This window comes from Capricornis sumatraensis, chromosome 22, assembly GCF_032405125.1.
Source record: "Capricornis sumatraensis isolate serow.1 chromosome 22, serow.2, whole genome shotgun sequence".
In the NCBI taxonomy this organism is placed as follows: Eukaryota; Metazoa; Chordata; class Mammalia; order Artiodactyla; family Bovidae; genus Capricornis; species Capricornis sumatraensis.
The window spans coordinates 31,083,455-31,104,740 of NC_091090.1; the positions used below are offsets into that span (position 1 = coordinate 31,083,455).

The window sequence follows — 21,286 nt, forward strand, 5'->3', positions numbered from 1 at the left end:
CCCCATCACTGGGCACTGGCGCTCTCCCAGGCCCCGGCCTCCACCCCCCGGGGCTGCAGCTGCACCTGGAAAGGCTGGACCTTGAGGTTGACGCCGCAGTAGGGATCCGGCTGCAGCGACGGCAGGGCGCCCAAGGGCGGCGGCAGCAGGGTGAAGGCCTGCAGCAGTCGCAGGAGCACCACGAAGAGTTACAGGCGCGCCAGCGACTCGCCCAGGCACACGCGCCCCGCAGCCAAACGCCAGTGCGCTTGGGTTCCCGCCCGGCTCCAGGAAGCGGTCTGCGGGGCGGAAAGACCGATCCGGGCTCAGGGGCCGCCAGATACGGGCCCCGCTGCACCGCCACCCACCCCACCACGCACCCGGTCAGAACTCATACGGCTGCTCCCAGACTGTCTCGTCCAGGTGGGCACTTTAGAGGTTGGGGATAACGACCGTGCCCTCAGGGATGTCCTAGCCAAAGAGGCTGAGGGTTAGGGTTAAGTGAGAGGCCCGCCAAGACCCTGCTGGGGCCTTGGCCGTTCATCCCTAGGCCTCCAGAGTCACCTGCTAAGCCATGGTGCTGTGTGGCAAGGCCAGGGGCAGCACCTCTGCAATGATGGCCTTTAGCAAGGGCAGCTGACCGCCGTCCTTTTATGTGACTCCAGGGTTCGAGGCTCTGGGGCCCAGCTCGCGATCCATCACCTTCTAAAGCTATTGCTGAATCTGAGAAATGGAACCCAAGTCCTGTCACTGCCCAGCCCTCAGCTGCCAACCTCCGATGTGTGTGTGTGTGCGCGAGCATGCGGGCACGCTAGTCACTCAATCGTGTCCGACTCTTTGAGAGCCCATGGGCTGTAACCCTCCAGACTCCTCTGTCCGTGGAATTCTCCAGGCAAGAGTGCTAGATGGGTTGCCACTCCTCCTTCCAGGGCATCTTCCCAACCCAGGGGCTGAACCTGAGTCTCCCACGTTGCAGGCAGATTCTTTACTGTCTGAGCCACTAGGGAAGCCCAAACTTCCACCATTCCCTGGAGGAACTCACAAGAGACTTTGTGCCAAGTACGAGAACCCATGCCAACCCCACTGACCCACCCAGTCCTATCCCCCACAACACAGCCTGCATTGCCATCAGTGAGCTGGGTTCCCAACACCCTGGCCAGACTGCCAGGAAGGATCCCTTGGCCTCCTCCAGGGCATACCTCGGGGTGGTGAAGTAGGAAGGCCACCGCCCAGGAGAGGGTGCTGGCCGTGGTTTCAGTGCCCCCAATGAAAAGGTCCACCACAGACATGTGCACATGTCCTTCCAGGAGCTGTCCCGGGCCCTCTTCTACTCTTTGCCTCCCTACCCCCTGGAGCATGTAGTCCGTCATATCCCTCCACTGGCCGGCCACCATGCCCTCCTGGGGAGGGGAGGAGGAGCCGGCCTGAGTGCCTGGCTTGGGGAGAGTGTTTAGAGGATGCCTTGGGTCCAGGACTGCAGGGATGGCCCAGAAGCTGCCTGGCTCTGGGCAGTAGCGTCACTGCTGCCGGCCGAGGAGGAGCCCAGTCCCCGCGCGGTTCTCACCTTGTGGCGCCTCAGCTGCTTCTCCACCATGTGGTCCCTGTTCTCTACGGCCTTCTTCAGCCTCCAGAGCCCAGGGTTGGGGAAGAGCTGGGGCAGAGAGTGAGAAGGTATAGCTGCTGGCAAGGAAGCCTGTTCCCCATCCCCACCCTTTCTCCCAAAACCAGGCGTGTTGGGGCTGCACCTCCTCACCCTGAGAAAAGGAACCATGTCCAAAATCTGGATGGACCAGTGGTCCCAGGTCTTCATCAAGTCCTGAACACAGTCGTGAAAGGCATGTACTAAGGTGTCCTCCTGCCCAAAAAGGAGGAAATCCTTTCAGTGCAGAACCAGGAGAGGATCAGGGAGGGGTTGCAGGGGGCAGGGGGGGCGGGGCAGGCATATGGGAGGGCAAGAGAGCTTTGACCTTGTCTCCAAAAGTGAGGTAACAGATGATGCTGCAAGTGAGGAGAGAGAATTCCTTCTGGATGGTCACGGGAGCACCGGCCTGGACTCTCATGCGCTGAAGAGAAAGAGCATGAACTAAATAGGGACCTGGGACATCCCTGGTGGTCGAGAGGCTAAATTCTCTGCTCCTAATGCAGGGGGCCCTGGTTCGATCCTTGGTGAGGGAACTAGATGCCACATGCTTCGGGTAATATAAGTTAAAAAAAAAAATAGAGGGCCTTCCAGGAGGGGTGAAGCTGACCTGGGCTGACTGTGGGAGTCCAGGCTCACCTCACAAAACTCCTGGGTCAGCTGCTCCACCCAGGGTTCCATGGAGCTGCGGGTGCCCAGCAGCAAGGCTGAGCGGGTGAGTTTCTTGTGGGCCTTCCAGAGCAGAGAGTAGTCTCCCCAGAGAGATGTCCTGGCAGCGCTGAGACACCAGCTTGTCTGCGAGTAGGGGTTGGGGGTGGGAGGGTCGACTTGACCAAGGAAGCCACGGGCCTGACCTCCCCTGCCTCCCAAAGCCCTGCTTCTCCCCTCAAGCAACCTCTTACAGGATGGTATCTGGGGTCTGCCGGCAAAGTCCACCCACTTCCTGATCATAGCCTCCTCGATGGTCCTCTTGGAGTTTAGCACCACCACCTCTGGCGGGGGGAGTGGTAGGAAAAGCAGGAAGTCAGCAGGAGAGCACACCCCCCACCCTCCTCACTGCTGTGGGCCAGGAAGGAAGCAGACCCTCACCTTGCAGCCCAAGGCGAAGCCGGTAGACAGGCCCGAGTTTCTGAGTCAGGCTCAGCAGATGGATGGGGAGGTTGGGCTGCAGCAGGTGCAGGAAGCCGGGGACCAGAGGTGGGAGGTGGAGGTTTCTGAGCTTCCACCGGCCCCACAGCAGGTGAGCGCCGGCTAGCAGGGTGAGCAGCAGCAGCAGCAGCCCTGCGAGGACCATGGCTGGAGACCCAGGCAGAGGCCCCGGCCCCGCCACTTATAGCTCTCGACACCTCCAGCCACCTGGCTACTCGGGCTGTTCTGAAGCCTCCCTCCACTCCTTCCCTCAGGTCCTTGCCCACTGTCCCGCCCACAAAACAGTACATTCCTGGAATGGCATCCATCCTCTTGGCCTTGGAAAATCCAATATCAAAGAGCAGGCCTTTTCCCATTCATCTATCAAGAAGAAAGGAAAGGAAATACAACCCTGACCTTCTTCAACAGCCAGAATCAGCTTTCTGTCAACCGTTCAGGAAAACGTGTCCATGAGCCCTCTCCCACTCCCACCCCCCCCCCCCCCACCGCCACCTTGGACCAGCTTCCTGCCACGGGGTTTGTCTCAGAGAGAAGAATGACAACCCACGCCTAATATGCCCTCCCAGATGGCCTTTGAAGCACAAAATGAGACGAGAATGATGTGGGTTTTTTTCTTTTAACTTACAACAGGGGAACCACATGTCCTGATTTGCTTGTGTTATCCCGGTTTACGCCTATAGTCCAAGTGTCATCAGTAATGGTGCTTCTTTTTATTCTCAAAACTTGAACAAGAAAAATTAAATGTTTCCCCGGTTTGGAGCTCTTACCCTGTACCTGACGCTCTTTGGTTGCAAGGAAAAGAGACCCACTTGAGCTAGTTTGAGCCAAAAGTAAGAATTGTTCCACAAATACAGAGATATCTCACAGAATCCAAGAGCAGGCAAGTAGAAGGGACCTACTTGGCCTTGCTAAGCCAGGGATTGTGAACTAAAGAGCCCTAGAGACACGGCTGCTTCCTCACTCTTCGTTCCTGCTGTCTCACTTGTTTGCTTCTTGGCTGCACTGGGCCTGTATTGCCACGCCTGGGTTTCTCTAGTTGTGGCGAGCAGAGGGCACTCTCTAGCTGTGATACTCGGGTTTCTCTTGTTGTGAGGCGCAGGCTCTAGGCATGTGGGCTTCAGTAGTTGAGGCTCGTGGGCTCTAGAACTCGGTCAGTCGTTGGGGCCCACAGGCCTGGCTGGTTCACAGCATGTGTGATCTTCCCAGACCAGGGATCCAGCCCGTTTTTTTCATTGGCAGGTGGATTCTTAACCACTGGACCACCAGGGAAGCCCCTCCCTCCTCTTGGTCTACAGTCCCCTCCTCCCACTCTGCAGTCAGGCTGCTTGTGCTCCCAGGTGCAGGCGGCACAGAACTGCTGTCGGGGTTAGACTCCACAGAATACGGGTCTAGCCCCAGGACAAGAAGGCTTTAATGGCATGATCAAACATGCCCCCCATCGATTCCCACGTGCTCAGGAAGCAACTTGAGAGCCACAGCTGGGATCAGAGGCCCAGCCCTCTTCAGAGAGCTGTTGCTATGAGGGGTGGGGTCCCAGTGGACTAAGTAGGGCTACCAGTGGCCACTGTTGCAGGTGAGGGGGCAGTTGAAGGACTTGCAGGAGAGGTCATGCTAAAGAGGGGTGGCAGGACTCGGTGGGAGGCTGGGGCACCTAGGAGGTGGGGTGAGGGCTTAGAGCTGACCTGAGTCCACACATCTCCCAATACCCCATCCTTTCTCTGCCAGCTGACCTCAGAGCTTTAATCAGAGCAAGACTCTGCCACCAGAGAGCCTGGGTCGAGATCCCAGCTGTGGTGCCAACTAGCCTAAAGAGTTCACTCCTGGGGGTCCTGATGGGAGAGGCTCAGCTCAGCCTGGAGCCAGGCCCAGGACTGGGAGGAAGAAAACTTGGGATTTCTGGTATTGGGCAGCAACAGCCAGCCCCTTCCTCATAGTTGACCTCAGGCCCTAGATCATGTCTTGCCACAACTATAGCTGAATGTTTGATTCTCATACGTGGCTTTATGCCACCACCATGCTGACCAGATTTCGGGGGAGATCTGATGGGCAATGACCAGGCCATGTGGACAATAGCACTAAGAAGCCTCTGAAACACTGAGGAAGGTCAGAACGCTTTTGTAAAAAATTTATTAACTTATTTGGATATACATGGTCTTAGTTGCAGCTTTGGGAATCTTAGATCTGCAGTTGCAGCATGCGGGATTTTTCTTTTTTTTTTTAAGTTGAGGCTTTATTTTGTGGCATGTGGGAATTAGTTCCCTGACCAGGGGTCAAACCTGGATCCCTTGCATTGGTAGTGCAGAGTCATAGCCACTGGGCCACCAGGGAATTCCCAGGTCAGAACTACTCAAAGTTTCATGGAATGGAGAGTGACCTGGACTGCTGACCTGCCTGTGAACACCACTTCATAACGGACACCATGTACCTTGCCAACCCCGTCTCTTCCATACCACCTCCAAATCCTAATTCCAAACAAGATAAATGATATGCAATGCCCCCAAAAGTGCTGTCCTGCCCCCAGCCTTGGGGCCTTTTATGTCCTTTCTTCTGCCTCAAATACCTTCATCTACTCCTACTCCCTTTGCGTGACTTTTCAGCCTGCAGAGTCCAACTTACAGGTCACCTCCTCCAGGAAGACTCCCCGGCCTGCTTCTCACATGCACCCAGACTGGTCAGAGGACCCACAGAACCGTGCAGCTCCCTGACCTCACACCATTCACAGAAGATGGGGATCTGGACCAGGGCATGGCCTGGAGTGAGAGGTTCACAATTCCTGTTGAATGACTGAATGGCAGGCTGCTGAGTTAGCTCAGTTTCCCTCAAAAATGACCTCAGCACATTCCTCTAGTGAATTCCTAGGTTAGCCCTGAAGACCCAAGAGGTGCTGCCATTATGGGGGAGAGCTAGGCAGGCAGGTGGGGAGGGTTGACCCCAGGGAACAGCAGTTCCCTCAGAGTATTAAGAAACACCAAAGTCGGCCTTTTGGTCTGTTTGAAACCAGTATCTGGATGAAGACATCATCACACCTGAGGATTGCACATTTCTGGGAAAGTTATGTAATACTGCTGATAAAGGGATCCAATGTCAAACGGGCTTTCAACACAACAGGTCTCGGTTATAAGCAAGACCCAGAAGTACCGCGTGCCTGAGCACAGCGGGGGACATGCAGCTGGGGAGCTGCTCACAAAGCAGGGCTAAGGTGCCTGGTGTGCAGCCCCCCGCCTGAGGTCCCAGAGACAGGCTGCCAGGCACAGGGAGTGCCCTGCGGGCAGAGTAAAAGGGAGGTTTTAGTGCAGACATGGGGTCCTCAGGGGGCAGGGTCGGCTGCCCACCACAGTCACTATGTGGCACCGAGCTCCCAAGGGGTTGCCTGGGGGAGGAGGAGATTCAGGCAGAGCTGGACTCTGCAAGGGTCACCCAGGCTCTGAGAGACTTAGATGATGCCCACCCTGGCCTGGGCCCCGCAGGACCTGGAGCAGATGGTGGGGACGCTGGTCTCAGTCCTGGAGATACACACGGACACTTTGCTGCCAAAGGCCTTTATTGAGTCCCTGGTTTTGCCTAGGGCTCTGGTCAGGGTACAGGGCACGGCGGGAGTCCAGGTACTATATTTCCACAGCTCCGGCTCCTCCTGGAGAAGCTGGGAGAGTGCCCTCACACCTGGCAGCCCTGTGTTCCGTACTCCTGGAGGAAGCTTTTGAGCTGGGCACAGGGTGCCCGATGGCGGGTGCTCTGGCACATGCGCTCAGAGGGCATCTCCTCGATCCAGCTGTTGGAGTCCAGCAAGTACTGGGGGCTGCGGGCAAAGAGGCAGTCAGCAGGGGTCAGCGGAGGGTCAGGGGCAGACCCTGAGGCACCTGGCTTCTGAGGGCACAGGGGACCATTTCCCTCGAGAAGCGTGGGCAGAGCAGAAGACTGAGGGGTCCGAGAACTCACTCTCCCTTGAGGTCGTAAGTGGCCCCATCCAGACCCATGATCAGATATTCTTTCCCAGGTTCCAACTGAAGGCGGCAAGAGGCTCGGACCAGGAAGTTTCTGGTCTGATCAGCGGTGGCCCTGGCATCCTTGGCTGAGGGGAGAAGGTCCACAGAGTCATCAGAGGGGAAGAGGAGGGGTGGGAGAGCAGGAGGCCGGGGAGCTTTGCGTCGAGCCTCCATTTGACCCTCACCACTCCCAATGGGCAGGTCCTGTGTTCCTGTCTGTGGTCAAGCCCAGGGCTTCTAAGAGGCTGAGGGGCTTTGAGCTCAGACTGGCTGCAGTTTCACTCTTCCAGTGGCCAAGGCCCCAAAGCCAGACCTCAGCTCCCCAGTATGGCCCCCAGCCCTGCCCACTTATTGTCCCGCTCTTACTGAAATGCAGGACTTGGGTGATATGGGTCTCAAAGAGGCGGAAAGCGGCCCTGCTGTCTTCTCGGAGAACCTTAACCTGGAAGCCTGTGGGGGGTTTAGGAGAAGGGAGGGATGGTTAGTTATCCCGAGGCTAGGAGGACGGGAGGTCAGTGCAGAGTGACAAGGCTGCCCATGGGCCTGAGAGGAGCAGGCCAAACCTAAGCGACCTTGAGGGTGGGTCAGGGCCAGGGCCCGGGTGGGAAGACTGACCGTAGTCCACTCGGGGAGAGTAGCAGGCGAATTTCATGCGGTAACCCTCCACATCCTGCTGCCCACGCTCCAGGGCCCGGCGCTGTCGAGGGCACTTCCCTGAAGTCAGGGGCCCAGGTGAGACCGTGTAGGCCCCAGCCACGCCGCCTTCCCACCCCTGATCCCCGGCCCAGTGTCTCACCCTCAGCACACTGGCAGACATCCGCAGAGCACAACGTGGACAAGAGTTTGCTCTTACGTGGTGCCCCATAAAACACAGAACATTTGCGCTCTGGAGAAAAGCAGAGAGGGGCGTTCTTTAGGGCACTCGCCTCTCCCTGCCTCCCCGGTCCCATGGACCCACAGGACTCCCTTGCCACCCTCACTGCCACCTAACCCCACACTCCCGAGAGTCCCCGACAGCTCACCAGGATTGTAGTAGTCATACAGGACGGCACTGGCCGGCTGTACCAGCCCCACGGGCACCTCCTGCACAGCTCCAAAGCCCACACACTCCCGGGAGGTGGGGACCTGCCATGGGGGGCGATGGGTGGAGGGAAGTCAGGGACCCACCTCTGGGCCCTGCAGACTGCTATGATGGATTTGCTTGGTCTGTTTGGTTCCGGTCGATCTTATCTTCAGTGTCCTTCACCATTTGTTACCTTCCAGCCTCGGGATTTCTAAAAACTGCTCCCCAAGGTCTCTACTGACTTCACTGCCCACATGGTGACCTCACCCATCCCCAGGTCCCTGAGCGGCTTCACAGAGTCTCCCTTCATGGACACATTCTTCACAAAACTCTCCCTACCCTCAGGGCTAGCTTCCAGACCACCCCTGATTCCAACCTGGTCATTTCTGACCTTCGTGCTGGTCCCTTGCAGAGGCACAGGCCCCAGCGCAGGCCCTTCCCCTTCTCTGTGCTCTTCTGGGGCGGTCTCACCGCTCCCGGAACTCTGCAGGTTTGTGGCTCCTGAATCAAATGTTCAGCCTGATTCTTGCATTGGGATTTTTACAGGATGTATTAAACAGTCCCATTTCCCACTGCCTGCCCTCCAAACCCACTCACCCTCTCCATAGCCTCACTGATACAACTAAGGCCTCACTTACCTCCTAGGTACCAGCAAGTGCTGGCCCTCTGCCGCCCTCTCTGACCCGCCACTCACATAGGCCCTGATCCCTCTCCTCATGGCCACACCGCTCCAGTCCAGCCTGGTATCGCACACGAGTTTCCTTCTTAGCTGCATGGTGAGCTCCCTGACTTGACATCTTCCTCATTTTCTTCAACCAGACTCCTCTGCCTGGCTTCTCTAGCCAACAGGGTCTGTCTCCTCTGCACACACTGGGCAGGGCGGGCCTCCCCAACCCACAAACACATGGTGAATGGTATCACAGTATTAACACACCTTTCTCACATTTCTCTCCAAAGGTTACAATAAACTTTCAAGAAATTTTTGGAGGGCCATCAGAGAGTTGATAGCTGTGTGTTAGTCAAATATGCCCATGGGAAAAAAAAAAAAAAAAACTCATGTAGGTCGACCATCATTTAAAAAAAAAAAACTTGAATATCATAAACAGAAAAAAACAGGATGTTCAAAACAAAAAAGCAGTCCCTCATGACGAATAAATTCAAATTTAAGAAAGGTGCTCTCTCAAGCCCTCCCTGGCTGACTGGCACTGGACCCAAAGCCCCAGAAGGGGCTCAGCCCCGCCTCCCTGCAGGCAGCGGGGAACCTCCCTGGCCAAGGCTCTGACCCTCTCCTGTCCTGTCTCCCTGCTCACACCACAAGTTCTCTCCCAGAGCAGTAGCTGCTGATACACCTGCCTCCTGGGAATCCTCCTAACTTGAGCTCAGGAAACCCAGTGCCAGCTGTGCGCCCCTCTGTCACCCTCCTTGCTCACCGAGTCGAAGTACAGCAGGACGTGGGGACCCTCGGTCTCAAAGTGGCTCACGTATCGGTCAGAGAGGGAGGTCAGCTGTGGAGAACGGGAGCCGGGAGTCACGAGGAGAAAGCCCCTGGCCGCGTGCATGTGACAGGGCTCAGCAGCTAGGGCTGCTGCGGGGATGGGGCAGGTATCCTGGGGGCACAAACGGCCCCTCTGGGTGTCTGGTCACACCTTCTCCAGGTCAGCCCGCAGGGCGTAGAATCCACTCAGGAGGGTGATGTCCGCAATGGCCATGCCCGACAGCCCCACCTTGCCAGTCCGCCTGTGGAGACACGTGCCTGTTGTCTGGGTCGCCCCTGCCTGGGGCCAGGCTGTAGACACCCAGCCCCAACCTCGCCGCTGCCTCCCTCTCCCAGCCCAGCAGCACCCACAGGCCCAGGGCCACCCCAGGGCTCACCAGATGCACACGGTGTACTGCACCCTGGGTTCCTGTTCCTCAGCTGCCTTGGGGGCCTCCCTCCTCCGGCGGTTCCTCCTACCATCAAATAGCTGCAGGGGTGTCACGGGCCGGGAGTGGGCCTCGGGGTCGTCCCCGGCTGGAGAGTCCTCATACTCGTATTCCTCGTAGTCCTCCTCAGCCTCCACTGCGAGGGGACAGCGCTGTGGCTCAGCCCTGGCACCACCCCCTCAGAGACCCACAGCCTGTGACCCCAATACTCACTCGTGTACTCTACGTGGCCCATGACCGTCACTTCAATCTGAAGATCCTGGCAGGTCCTGTTCGTCATGTCCATGACATTGTAGCTGCGAAGGACCTGGCTCATCAGGGGGTGGGAAGGAGACATGGGGACACTTAGGGCCGCAGACCTCTCTGTAGAGCCACATGGAAGGGCTCTGGACCCCTTAGCTCCTGGGCTAAGAGCTTTCAGGCCTTCTGCCTTTTACCATTCTGCCCCTGGACCTGTCCAGAAATACAATTGCCCCCAGCTGTTGGATGAGAGAGAGAGGGGAGCAGAGTCCTGGCATGGGGGCAAGCATTGTACAGAAGCACCGAAAAGGCTTTAATGGAAAGTTCAGGAAAGGCTGCTGGCCCACGCTTGAAGGAGGAAAATGAGTTTGTCATGTGGGACAAGAGGATCCTGAAGGTCATTCAAAGCTAGGAGATGTGTGTACATGGGAGGATCTGTCCAGCTGAGGAGGTGGGCGGGGCTGAGGCGAAAAACAGGCGAAGTTGCTGGGGAGGTGGGCAGTGCTAGCGAGAAAGATGAGGCGGAGTTACTGGGGAGGTGGGCTGGGCTGGAGTGAAAGCAGAAGCGAAGTTACTGGGGACGTGGGCATGACTGGAGAAAAAGCAGAGGAGGGAGGTCGGTGGGAATCCGGGGAAAGCACATGAGGAGTTACTGGGGAGGTGGGCTGAGCTGGACTGAAAACAGAGGCAGAGTTACTGGGGACGTGGGCGGGGCTGGAGTGAAAGCAGAGGCGGAGTTACTGGGGAGGTGGGCGGGGCTGGGATGAAGACAGAGAAGTCTCCTGCCACATAAGGCGAGGCTTAGCATGGGTGGGGGGGGCCGCAAAGATGGCCCCCGGAGTGGCAGCTGTGCTCCTGCAGGGATGGACTCTGTCAGCCAGACAAGAGACACAGGAGGAAGAGAAGGTTTGGGGCTCAACCACGTCAGAGATGCTCAGAGCTCAGGGGAGACACTTGGGTTGAGGCACCAAGTGTTTGAGCATCAGCACTGAGGGCTGAAGGGGACGACAGGTGCCCAGAAAGAGTGGAGAGCAGAGTGAGGGGCACCTGCCCAGGACAGAGCACAGGGAACCGCAACCCAGGGGTCTCTTCCTCCTTCCCAGACCATGAGCTCTGCCTGCACGTCTCCCACTCAACACCCCGGCTTCACCCTGATGGCCCCGCACGCCCAGTGCCACCAGCTCTCACCTTCAACGTTCCTTTGCTGTTTCCTCTCACCTCCACATTAATCTTGTTTCCCAGGGAAAACTTTCACAAGCAGAAAAGGGAAAGAGATGTCAGAAGGGCACACTGTTGCTTCAACTTACCTCCTCCACCAAAATAACTCCACCTCCTCTCCCCACCTCACTTTTCAACACTTTCTACCTTCACCCACATTCTCTCTCCACCATCTCCTAAATCCTCTGTAGATTCTGCATGAATCATTTTCAGATCAGATAAATGAAGCTCAGAGGTAGGGTGACTTGCTACAGGTCACAGAGCCAGTAAGTCTTCCCACAGTTATCAGAATAAGGGGCCATGAGGATTCAGCAGGGGTGGGGAACAGGGGATGGCTTCTGGCCTGGCCGAGGGAGACCCAGGTGTCCCGGTCACCCAGGTGAGGGCACGGTTCACCTGCAACTCCTCCTCCAGCCTGTGGACTTGGTGGTTGGTCAGCTGCAACACGTGGGACTTGAGTCCACTGCGGCCCAAGGAGCTGAGGGTCACGTTGAATCCTGTCTCCTCGGTGGTGTGGGACGCGATCCAGTATGCAGACAGGGCATCCAGAGCCATAACAGTGTCCTGGAGAAAATGAGCCAGGACTCAGGGACTCGGTCTCAGGACCAGCCACCCTAGAACCCCAGGACAGCCCCTACCTGGGTGCTGCGGAATCCCCCTTGGAAGCTGCCCTGGCCAGTCAGCCAGGATGCAGCCTGGTCAGCCAACTCAGCCTTGCCCTCCCATAGCAGCAGGTGTAGCAGGCCGTAGGCCGTGGTTTCAATCGACATGGCCGGGGCCTGGGGAATAGGGTCTGTTGGGCTGCGTGGAGCCAGAGTGGGTGACAGGACGTTGCTTGGAGAAGTGGTGACTGAGCCCCAGTACAGCTTATCTGGAGTGAAAGGAGACCCACAAGTGAACAGGGGAGGATCTTAGATGTCTGGCCTTTGACACCCCCCCTTTAGTCTCTCCTGATTTCCCAGTCACCCCTGCTTATGCTCTGATTCCCTCCAAGGGGCTCCATTCATTCTGTTTCTCCCTTTGGACACGCTCAGGGGTCTCAAGCTCTCCCAAGCCTCAGGATCAAGCCAGGACCCCCTCACCACCGATGTTCTTGGCCATGGCCATGAGGTTGTTGTGGGCAACGCTCCGCAGGTCCTCAGGGGCCTCGGTCAGCGACAGGGCATAGGCTGTGATGGCGGAGGCGTGGGCGCCCAGGAGCCCAGAGGTTGCTTTCGCCCCCAAGAAGGTGTTTGCTCTTGAGATGGAATTTTCCTGGAAGAAAGTCAGGGGAGGATTTGTGGACTGGGCTTCTGAGAGGAAAGGGATCGGCGAAGTGCAGACACATAGCTGCCTTACCACTCTCCTCAGCTGCTCTGAAGTCTTGTCTGGGAAGACCGCCAGCCCGTGGTGGAGGGCAATGACCACGAAGGCCGTGAGCGCCACAGTCTCATCGCTTCCCACTAAGCCTCCCTGGTTGAAGTGGGCAGAAAACACTTTCATGCATTGGAGAAGGAAATGGCAACCCACTCCAGTGTTCTTGCCTGGAGAACCCCAGGGACAGCGGAGCCTGGTGGGCTGCCGTCTATGGGGTCGCAGAGAGTCGGACACGACTGTAACGACTTAGCAGCAGCAGCAGCAACCACGAGTGGGGAGGGGCAGGGTGACTCTCCCCTCCTGTGCCCCTGGCCCAGCCTCCCAGCTCCATACCTGCATATCCCTGTGGATAACAGGACAGGGGTCGTGGAATGAGCCATCATCCCGTTGTTGGGAAAGCAGCCACATGGCTGTCTCCTGCAGCTTTTTAGCAGAGCCGCCCACCTGATCCTGGGCCAAACTCAGTATCTTCAGCACAAAGGCCGTGAGCCTAGAGGAGAGAAAGGCATAGCTTGGGATAGCCTCTAGACACTACAGGGGACATGGGACCAATACTGTGGTTCCTATTTGCTCTCCCAGAATAGCTGGCTCTGCTGTCACCAACCCTGGCCCCTCCCACACACCCAGGACACTCCTCCAAACTCACCAGGTGCTACTTTCCCGATGTAACCAAGCCCCATAGGAACCATCTCTTTTTCGAAATTCCTGGATCCGCGTGTAGCCTTGGAGAGGAGAGGCAGCTGAGGTCACACCAACTCCCCCACTGCTGTGGCCAGGCCACATTCCCCACTTCCACTGGGGACCGCATCTCTCTTCCCTGCTCTGACCACCCGGGCTGCCCAGCTTCCATTAACTGCCCTCTCCTGGCCCCACTCCTGCTCGCCGCTGCACTCAGAACCTTTCTGGATGAGATCCACGGCGCGGTCCTTGGTCTCAGGGGGCAGCAGACTCCACTGCTCGGTCTTGTCCAGGTAGCGGGAAGCAGCCAGTGTTGGAGCCAAGAGGGTCATGGTTTGTTCCCCGCAGCCTTGGGGAAGCCTCAGGAGGGAGGCCAGGCCTCCTGGGGACAAGGCCCCCTCAGAGCCCAATGCTTCCAGTGGATCCGAGGCTATGGGGAGGACAGGATGGAGGGTCAGAGAGCAGGTCTGGAGGGCAAGGTTACAGGGTCAGGGAGTCTCGGGATCAAACAGAAGTGCCCAGGCTTCCATGAATCCAAGGGAGGCCCCAGGGAAGGGACTGGAAGACACACCCACCTGTGACTCTGACGAAACTCTTGAAATCTCCTTCAGGGACAATATTGGGATCAGAGTTGCCAGGAATTTCCAAGGTCCGGCCTCGGGGGTCTGGGAAGATGAGGGGAGTCAGTGGTCTGTCTGGCTATCCACGCCATCTGCCCCCTCCCACCCCCAGGACCATGCTGTCTGTGAGTGGAGGTCACTCACCCAGGGGGTTGAGTTCATAAACTATCTCCTCCCTGTGAAGGGCCCCTTCTCTCTGTGGAGGGGAAACGAAGCTGTGAGAGATCACACAGGCTACAGCCCGCCCCTCCAGTGCACACTCCTCAGGACTTGCAGTTGGAACTTCAGGGACACGGAGGGGCCAGGATTGTGGAAAGTGCAAGTGGACCAAAGCATTGGGTTTGAGGGGGTGGCCTCAGCACTCTTGCAGGGAAAGGGCCAGAGCAGGGGGTGAACCTGGGAGATGGGGACCTAGATTCAGGGGTGTTCCACTCACCTCGACTTGTAGAATCTTAGATATTGCGTCCCCCACAGGGAAATCTAAGGATCCTCGAGCCACCACCTTGAGGGACATGGCAGCAGCTGCGATGGGCACCACAGAGAAGCCAACGGGCCGGGCAGAGCCCGCAGGCACCTGCACCTGCTGGGCAAGCCCTCCACCCCCGGCCAGGCACAGCCCCTCCACTGGGGACACGCGGACGCTCACCTGGGGCCAGGAAGACGGGGAGGGCCAGAGTCCCAGCCCAGTTAGGCTCCCCACCCCTCACCTGCCCAGTCCCCCCCACCACCACCGTGCGCTCAGCCCCCAAAGGCCTCACGATCAGATCTCTATCCAGGTAGTTGTAGAGGACAGGCCGCAGTTCGAGCTGCTCAAAGCGGCGGACAGAGACCGGCAGGCGGAGGTGCATGTGGAATTCACGGAACACTCGGAGTCGAGCCGGGGTGGCCACACACAAGCCTGATTGATCAAGGGCACATATGAGAGGCCTGGGGGCATCACACCCAGGGGATTCCAGCAGTGCGGGGCAGGGCGAGCCCCTGCTCCCCGGCTTCCCACCCATCCTCTGCCTGCCGCTGCTCAATGGCTTCAGACCCCACGCTCAGCATGCAGACATCTCCAGGTCTCTGCCCCTCATTCCTGTACCAAGAGCTAAGGACCAAGCAGGGAGCCTCGGGCCAGGGAGCCTACAATAGGGAGCCCCAGGGCCCCAGCAGGGTGACCACACCTGTGCTTTTGGACAGGCTCACGCCGTGGATCTCCCACGTGGTCAGAGAGTCCGGGAGCAGCAGTTGCAATCTGCAGTGGGAAAGGTGAGAAGCTGGGTCACACACTGGGCAGGCCCCAGACACAGCCCAGGGACACAGCCAGGCCCCGCGCTCGCCCTCACTGGGAGAAGCGGTCCACTTCTTCCACTTTCCAAAGCCAGTTCTCGGGGAAGAAGCTGCGCACGGGGATGTCATCCTCTTCAATCAGGTCCTCCTCCTGCAGAAGCTCCAAGGCTGTGTGGGGGACACCGTGGAGGGCGGTGAGGAGGGGGCCGTCCTGACCGTCCAGGGGCCCCGGCCAGTGCCCCGGCCCCACCCAGCCCCTCACCTCGGGCCAGGCCCACCTGGCCCCTGGTCCGGGCCTTCTTGCGCAGGTTTTCGGCAAACTGGCAGCAGGACAGGAAGGGCTCGCGGCAGGCCGGCTGCTGCACCCGGGCCGCCCGCTGCTCACAGGTGCGCACCATGGGCAGCCGCGTCAGCCCGTCCTGGCAGCAGCGCTTGGCTACGGGGGAAGTGTACTGGCCCACTGCAGGACCAGGTGAGGCTGAGCGCGAAGCACGCCTCATCCCCGATCCGATCTCTAGACGTCCCAGGACTCACCCTGAGAGACCAGGAACTTGAGGGCGGTCACAGCAGAGCACCTCCCCCAGCCTCCCTTTCACCCCAGAACTACAGTGTCTGCATTTCTAGCCCAGACACCATACACTGGCTCAGTCGGGAACAGAGGAGCCAACAGGCAGACCTGCATCCCGGGACTTGGGCCCAAGTGGAGAACTGCATATGTCTTAGTCGCTCAAGGCATGTCAGAATCTGAGACCCGTAGACTGTAGCCCAGGAGGCTCCTCTGTCTGGAATTCTCCAGGCAAGAATACTGGAGGCAGTAGAGACATTCCCTTCTCCTGGGGATCTTTCCAACCCAGGGATCCAACCTGGGTCTCGTGCATTACAGGCAGATTCTTTACCATCTGAGCCACCAGGGAAGCCCTAGAGAATTTCATGGGCACCCTCAACTCACGCTTCTCATGAATCGCCTTTTGGAAGTTCACATTTCTCTTTTTCCGAGACTTTGACTCCTTGGGACAGCTCAGACCTGGTAGAGAGCAGGAATGCAGTCAGCCAGAGGGCACAGGGCCTCCCCCTCCCCTCTGAGTCTCCCCCTCCCAGCCCAGCCCTTCCCACCCCTCCTCTTCCTGTCTTTCCCCCTCAGGCCCCTCCTTCCTCCTTATCCTCCCAACACCCACTCCCCTTCCTCCTCTGTCCTCACTCTTTCTGATTTCAGTCCGATGGTCTCCATCAGAAAAGGCCAGACCAGCTGCCTTGAACACTTGAGGGGCAGTGTCTCCACCGCCGGGACCACAGCCAAGGTCATAGCTGTTCATAGCTTCGAAGACCTGGCGAGAAAAGGCAGAGATGCTGCAGAGACAAGAGTGGCTGTGGCCGCGATCGCCTACTCAGCTGCAGGTGAGAGGGCAGGGTCCAGACAAGTACGAGAGAGACACAGAGAGCGGAAACAGAGCCACCGGGGCCACGGCTCGAGGGAGGAATGGGAGCAGTCCAGCTGAGTGAGTTCTTGTGGCTGCCATGGGCTTCGGGCAGCAGGAGGATGAGCCTCGGAGGGAAGGGAGGATCAGACAGAGGACTTGACCAACCTTGACCATGTCGAGGGGTTTGTGGGACTTGCCACCCACAGCATACAGAGCCGTGTCCACAGCTCCCAGGGCCACCAGGGCTCGAGACCCTGTTTGCAGGTTGAGTTTCACAGTGTCCCCAGGACGATACGCCTTGGAACTGTCCACGTTCAGCTCCAGCTGGCAGAGGTGGCAGGTGGGGGGCAGTCAGGGTGGGGAGAACTCGTTCAGTCTTGAGCATCCTCAGTGCACCCCAAACTAAATCACCCCGTTTGCAGTCATTCAGTCTTCTCTCTTAATCCTCCCAGCACGCACACACACCCCATCTCTTCCGATGCAGGTTACCTTCCCCTCACAGCCTCCAGCCTGGACATCCAGTCTCAGGGAGTTGGCCACCGGGACGCCCCCGTGATAGTAGAAGGCCACGAGGTGGAAGGAGGGCACCAGGCGATGGTCCACAAACACGGAGATGGAGGTCAGGTGGGTCTTGGGCTCTCGATGCACAGACACGATCTGGCCCCGGGACAGGATCTGGAGGGGAGCAGGGTGCTCCTCACTGGCCATCCTCAGCCCTGAGGCTGCCACCCACCCTGAGGGTCCTTCCTCTTAAGACCCTCCAACCATGTCCTCCCCTGTGGCCCCTCATGCCCACCATGTAATAGAAGTAGGAGAAGCTCCCGCTGATGCCCACGGCTTGCAGGTTTAGGTTAAGGGTCTCTCCAACTTTAAGAGGTCGAGGATTCTGCCACTCAATGGACAGAAACCCAGAGCTTCTGGACAGGGGCGCTTTCACAGTGAGACTGCCTACGGCAGGGTGGGGGGAGCCTGCAGACACCTGGAGAGAGGGCAGGGGTCGCAGGGTCAGTGGAAAGGGCACAGGCACCCAGCTTCCCTGCCTCTACCCGCCAGCCTGGGAACCTTCCCTCCTAGCCCACCCACCCCCGTGAGGGTGGGGTGCTACCGAGAGCTGCACTTCTGAGATGGTCCGAGGAACACCAAGGGAGACGATGACTTGGCCGCTCCCATCTGTGTTCCGTTCAAAGTCCTGGTTTTTAGAAGTCGATCCAGAAAACAACTTGGCAGACACTTTGACGGGAATGCCAGAGGCTGGGGAGCCTGACATGTCACGGACCAGGGCCTAGGTAGATGAGGGAGGGGCCGAGGGAAGAGTGCAGTCAGTGAGACGCGGCGCCCCCCTGCCCACCACCCCTGGCACCCACTGCCCATCCTCCCCCTTCCCGAAGAAACCTGCAGCAGGAAGGGGACCCCAGGGATCAGCTGCTGCTTGGTTTTGCTTAGATCCAGGGAGAAGGGAGATGACACGAGACGCCAGGACGTGAGCTCTGCCTCCTCCACCTCTCCTCCTGCAAGAGACAGAGTGTAGAGAGGTGGACACAGAGACCTGGGAAGAGAGGAAGAGGAGGGCTGGGGGCGGGGAAGCCGTGCTCTAGTGTTTCCCTCCACCAAGGCTGAACTCTCCAGGGCACAAACTTCTGTTCATCTCTATGTTTCCTGAGGTCACCACAGGACATAGCACACAGATGGTGTATAACACAGCTCTGCTGATAGATGCATGGATGATGGATAGACGGATGGATGGGTGGATGGATTCATCAATGGATGAAAGGAGGGGATGGGTGGTTGGAAGGCTGGCTGGCCGGATGGATGGATCCATGGAGGGATGGTGGGATGTGTGATGGATGGAGGGAGAGATGGAAGGATGGGTGGATGGATAGATGGATGTGTGATTAGATGGATGGTTGGGTGGATGGATGCAGGGATAGGTGAGTGGATGGGTAAAAAATAATACACTGAGAGGGTAGAAGGACCCCTTCCCCAGAAATGGAGCTGTAGAGATACAGCTTTCCTGACTTCGTGTCCCAGCTGAGATGTGCAGGTTGTTGATGCTAGAGAACAGAGGGTCAGCTCGGAGGTCAGCGGTAAGGGTCCAGGGTTATAATCAGGGGAAGCCACTCACCTGGAGACTCAATAACGGCTGCTGCAACATACAGGCACAGCCCTGGGAGGTCATTAATGCTAATATTAAGCTTCTCCAGCACGCCCTGAAACTCGGCCTTTTGCAGGGAAATTTGGCACTGGTCATCCACCAGCTGGGGCAAAGAAGACAGGACAGAGAATGAGACTCGAGTCTCCCACCTCACCTCCTCACGCCGCCTCACTCTCCTCACCCACCTCACGCACCTCAACCCTCCTTCCTACCTTGGTCTGACTCTCCAGGCCCCGCAGGAAAGTCTTTTCACCGTCCTCACCCAGGAGTGCAAAGCGCACATATGCCACCCCCTGCACTGGCTTCCCGTAGATGTACCTGCCACCGAGGAGAGATTCGGAAGACGGGCTGAGGGCTGGGGCGAGGGAGGGGAGTGGGGTTCCACAGCACATTCACGCTGCACGGGGTGTCCTGGGGTCAGGCCCAGCGTGAGGACCATGTGCGAGGGGGAGTTACCTGGCCTGGATGATCACTTGGATGTCACTAAGAAAGCCAGGCGTCGTCAGGATGTAGGGGTTTTCAGGAATGATCTTCACCTCAAAGTTGGGAAGAACTGACCCAGGGCAAAGGGAGGGCAGATCAGACTCTCGTGAAAGGACCCTTAAAATATTACCCTCCCCTCGGGGCTGTGGCAGCTGCATCTCCCTTCCCTGGCCCTGCACCCCCCACCTCTGGTCCACCCCGTCCTCCTTGCAGGAAAGGGGCGCTTGTCCCTCCCATCTCCAGCTCTCACCGTATTTCTTCACCTCAAACTGGGTGCTGCTATTGGAATCCAGGCTGTCTGAGAAACGGGCTGAGATTTTCCATGTTCCTGGCCTGAGGACGGACAAGGGAGAGACTCAGCCCACTCATGCAAGAGGCCCACTGACAGCCAGTGGCCCAGCTCCCTAGGAAGAGACTATGGGGTGATCCAGGGGCTGAGGGAGCTCAGGACTGGACCATGTGCTGTAGTTAGCCAGCTGGGGGAAGTTAGAGAAGTGTCGGTGGGGGCAGTCCCTGGGAGGAAATGCTCACTCTGAGATGTCTGGGATCAGAAAGTTGTCCTGGAAGATAGAGGAGGGAGTAAACACTTCCCTTTTCTGCACGCGGAAGCCTTGAGAGTTCTGTAATGGGAGTGAAGCGGTCACAGCCACAGGCCAGCTCAGCAGCCCTGGCCCATTAGGAAGGTCAGAGGTCGGGGGCTCACCTCCACCATGACTGTAAGGATGTCACTGGCCGGGCGCATCTTTTGATCCAGAGCAAAGACTCGGTAGCGAACTGGAAATGGAGGATGAGGAGATGAGCAGGAGCCATGGGAGGGGTGGGCCCTGGACCCCTGACCCCCTCCCAGAAAGCAAAGGGAAGGAGAGCAAATGTTTGCAAAGCAGCCTTCCTGTGGGGGGCTTCAGGTTATCTCATTCAAGTGGCTGGGAAGGCATGAAAGGTGGAGGCCCTGGCGCCGAGACTCACCCCGCTGGCCAGGGTTATAAACGGGCTGGTCTGTCTGCAGAAAGAGGTGCCCCCGGCGAGAGGAGAACAGCAGGTTGACACCCTGCGTGTCTGTCTGTTTGGACAGAGAGTCCCTGAGCCACGGCGACTGCGCTATCAGCTGTACCTCGGGGGCTCCGCGGAGGAGATGGAGGCGACAGAGGCTGGCCTGCTCCTGGGGAATCTGTGAAGAGAGAGAGAGGGAGTGGGTGAGAGACGGAGCAGAAGGGAAGAGGCAGCCTGAGACACAGAGGACCACAGGCGTGGGAGGGGAGGAAGGGAGCAGGGGCATGAGAAGACAAAGCTGTTTCCAAGAAGACAGAGGACAGAAGGGGAGGCGCTGGGCGGCACCGGGAGGGAGTGGGGCCTTTACCGGGAGGTTGAGGAGTATGAAGTCTCTGCCTGAGCTGAGGCTGAAATCCACCTTCGGGGAGCAGAGCTCATTAACATGGGATGGGTTCCTCAGGAACACGGATCCTCTCACCACCTGTCCTGAAGGAGCATCCTGGAGTTTCACGGCCACAGACAGGGGGACCCCTATGCGAACCACAGAAGGAGCAAACAGGAGCAACCTGGTGCAAGAACAGGTGCAAGTCAACCGCCAGCCTCCAGCCCTCCCCCGAATCAGGACCCTCTGAGCCCATCTCCCCTCGCCAGCCCTGGCCCTGTCCAAGCTCTCCGCATCCTGCCTCCAGGACCTGGGCTTCTGCAGAGACAAGGCGAAGAAGCCAGATGCCCAGATCAGCCCCCAGAGGAGCCTCATGGCTGGAGGACCTGAGGGGTTCAGACCCGCCTGAGCCTTTCTGGTTAACCCAGGGCTTGGAGCAGAGTTTTGACTGTGGACCTTGCTCCTCCCCTCTCCCAGATAAGCCGGGAAACCATGTGATAACCAAGAACTGCAACTGGCCCCAGGCCCAGAACTGGGAGGGGGCACCCTGGACACCTGGGTCTCTTGAGGGAATCATGGCCTGGAGAGAGACTGAGTCCTTCCCTGTTAACCCTCTCATCCCAGTGCCCTGCGCACCAGCGCTCCTGGGTGGGTCTGGGTGCCTGTGCATATAGCAGGCACACACACACATCTGCCCAGCAGGGCCCCACGTGGCTCAGCAAATGGCTCAGACCCGTGTCT

The 21,286-nt window shown here is 58.3% G+C and overlaps 1 protein-coding gene and 1 pseudogene across 2 annotated transcripts; both read right to left on the reverse strand.

Moving 5' to 3' along the window:
- Window positions 1–5: 5 nt before the first annotated feature.
- Window positions 6–2,912, reverse strand: LOC138069664 (steroid 21-hydroxylase-like; annotated as a pseudogene).
- Window positions 2,913–6,298: 3,386 nt separating this feature from the next.
- On the reverse strand, window positions 6,299–20,954 carry LOC138097872 (complement C4). 2 transcript variants are annotated; one of them, XM_068994085.1, is made up of 41 exons: window positions 20,856–20,954; window positions 20,531–20,729; window positions 20,140–20,341; window positions 19,877–19,947; window positions 19,705–19,793; window positions 19,424–19,506; window positions 19,147–19,243; window positions 18,903–19,008; window positions 18,661–18,793; window positions 17,931–18,046; window positions 17,644–17,820; window positions 17,335–17,517; window positions 17,028–17,213; window positions 16,704–16,862; window positions 16,319–16,445; window positions 16,070–16,144; window positions 15,383–15,580; window positions 15,177–15,288; window positions 15,015–15,085; window positions 14,607–14,746; window positions 14,285–14,494; window positions 13,993–14,044; window positions 13,804–13,893; window positions 13,449–13,658; window positions 13,197–13,272; window positions 12,884–13,040; window positions 12,533–12,646; window positions 12,277–12,448; window positions 11,833–12,065; window positions 11,591–11,758; window positions 11,165–11,224; window positions 9,950–10,043; window positions 9,686–9,872; window positions 9,460–9,550; window positions 9,244–9,318; window positions 7,773–7,875; window positions 7,547–7,636; window positions 7,366–7,464; window positions 7,117–7,200; window positions 6,704–6,836; window positions 6,299–6,563 (listed from the first exon to the last, which is right to left on the reverse strand). In XM_068994085.1, exons 1-41 carry the CDS (start codon window positions 20,918–20,920, stop codon window positions 6,422–6,424), a joined length of 5,229 nt encoding a protein of 1,742 aa, XP_068850186.1. In that variant the 5' UTR covers window positions 20,921–20,954; the 3' UTR covers window positions 6,299–6,421. The 2 variants fall into 2 exon arrangements, with proteins under 2 accessions (XP_068850186.1, XP_068850187.1); XM_068994086.1 differs by lacking the exon at window positions 9,460–9,550 and having other exon boundaries at window positions 9,733–9,872.
- Window positions 20,955–21,286: the final 332 nt, after the last annotated feature.

What these genes read in the sequence shown, in the direction of transcription:
- LOC138097872 (XM_068994085.1), bottom strand. Translation starts at nt 20,920, where the DNA reads ATGAGGCTCCTCTGGGGGCTGATCTGGGCATCTGGCTTCTTCGCCTTG. An exon ending in CTGGAGGCTGTGAGGGGAAG is followed by an intron (nt 16,863 to 17,027) that starts GTAACCTGCATC and finishes CACCTCTGCCAG; the next exon opens with CTGGAGCTGAACGTGGACAG. An exon ending in CAGAGCAGCTGAGGAGAGTG is followed by an intron (nt 12,449 to 12,532) that starts GTAAGGCAGCTA and finishes ACTTTCTTCCAG; the next exon opens with GAAAATTCCATCTCAAGAGC.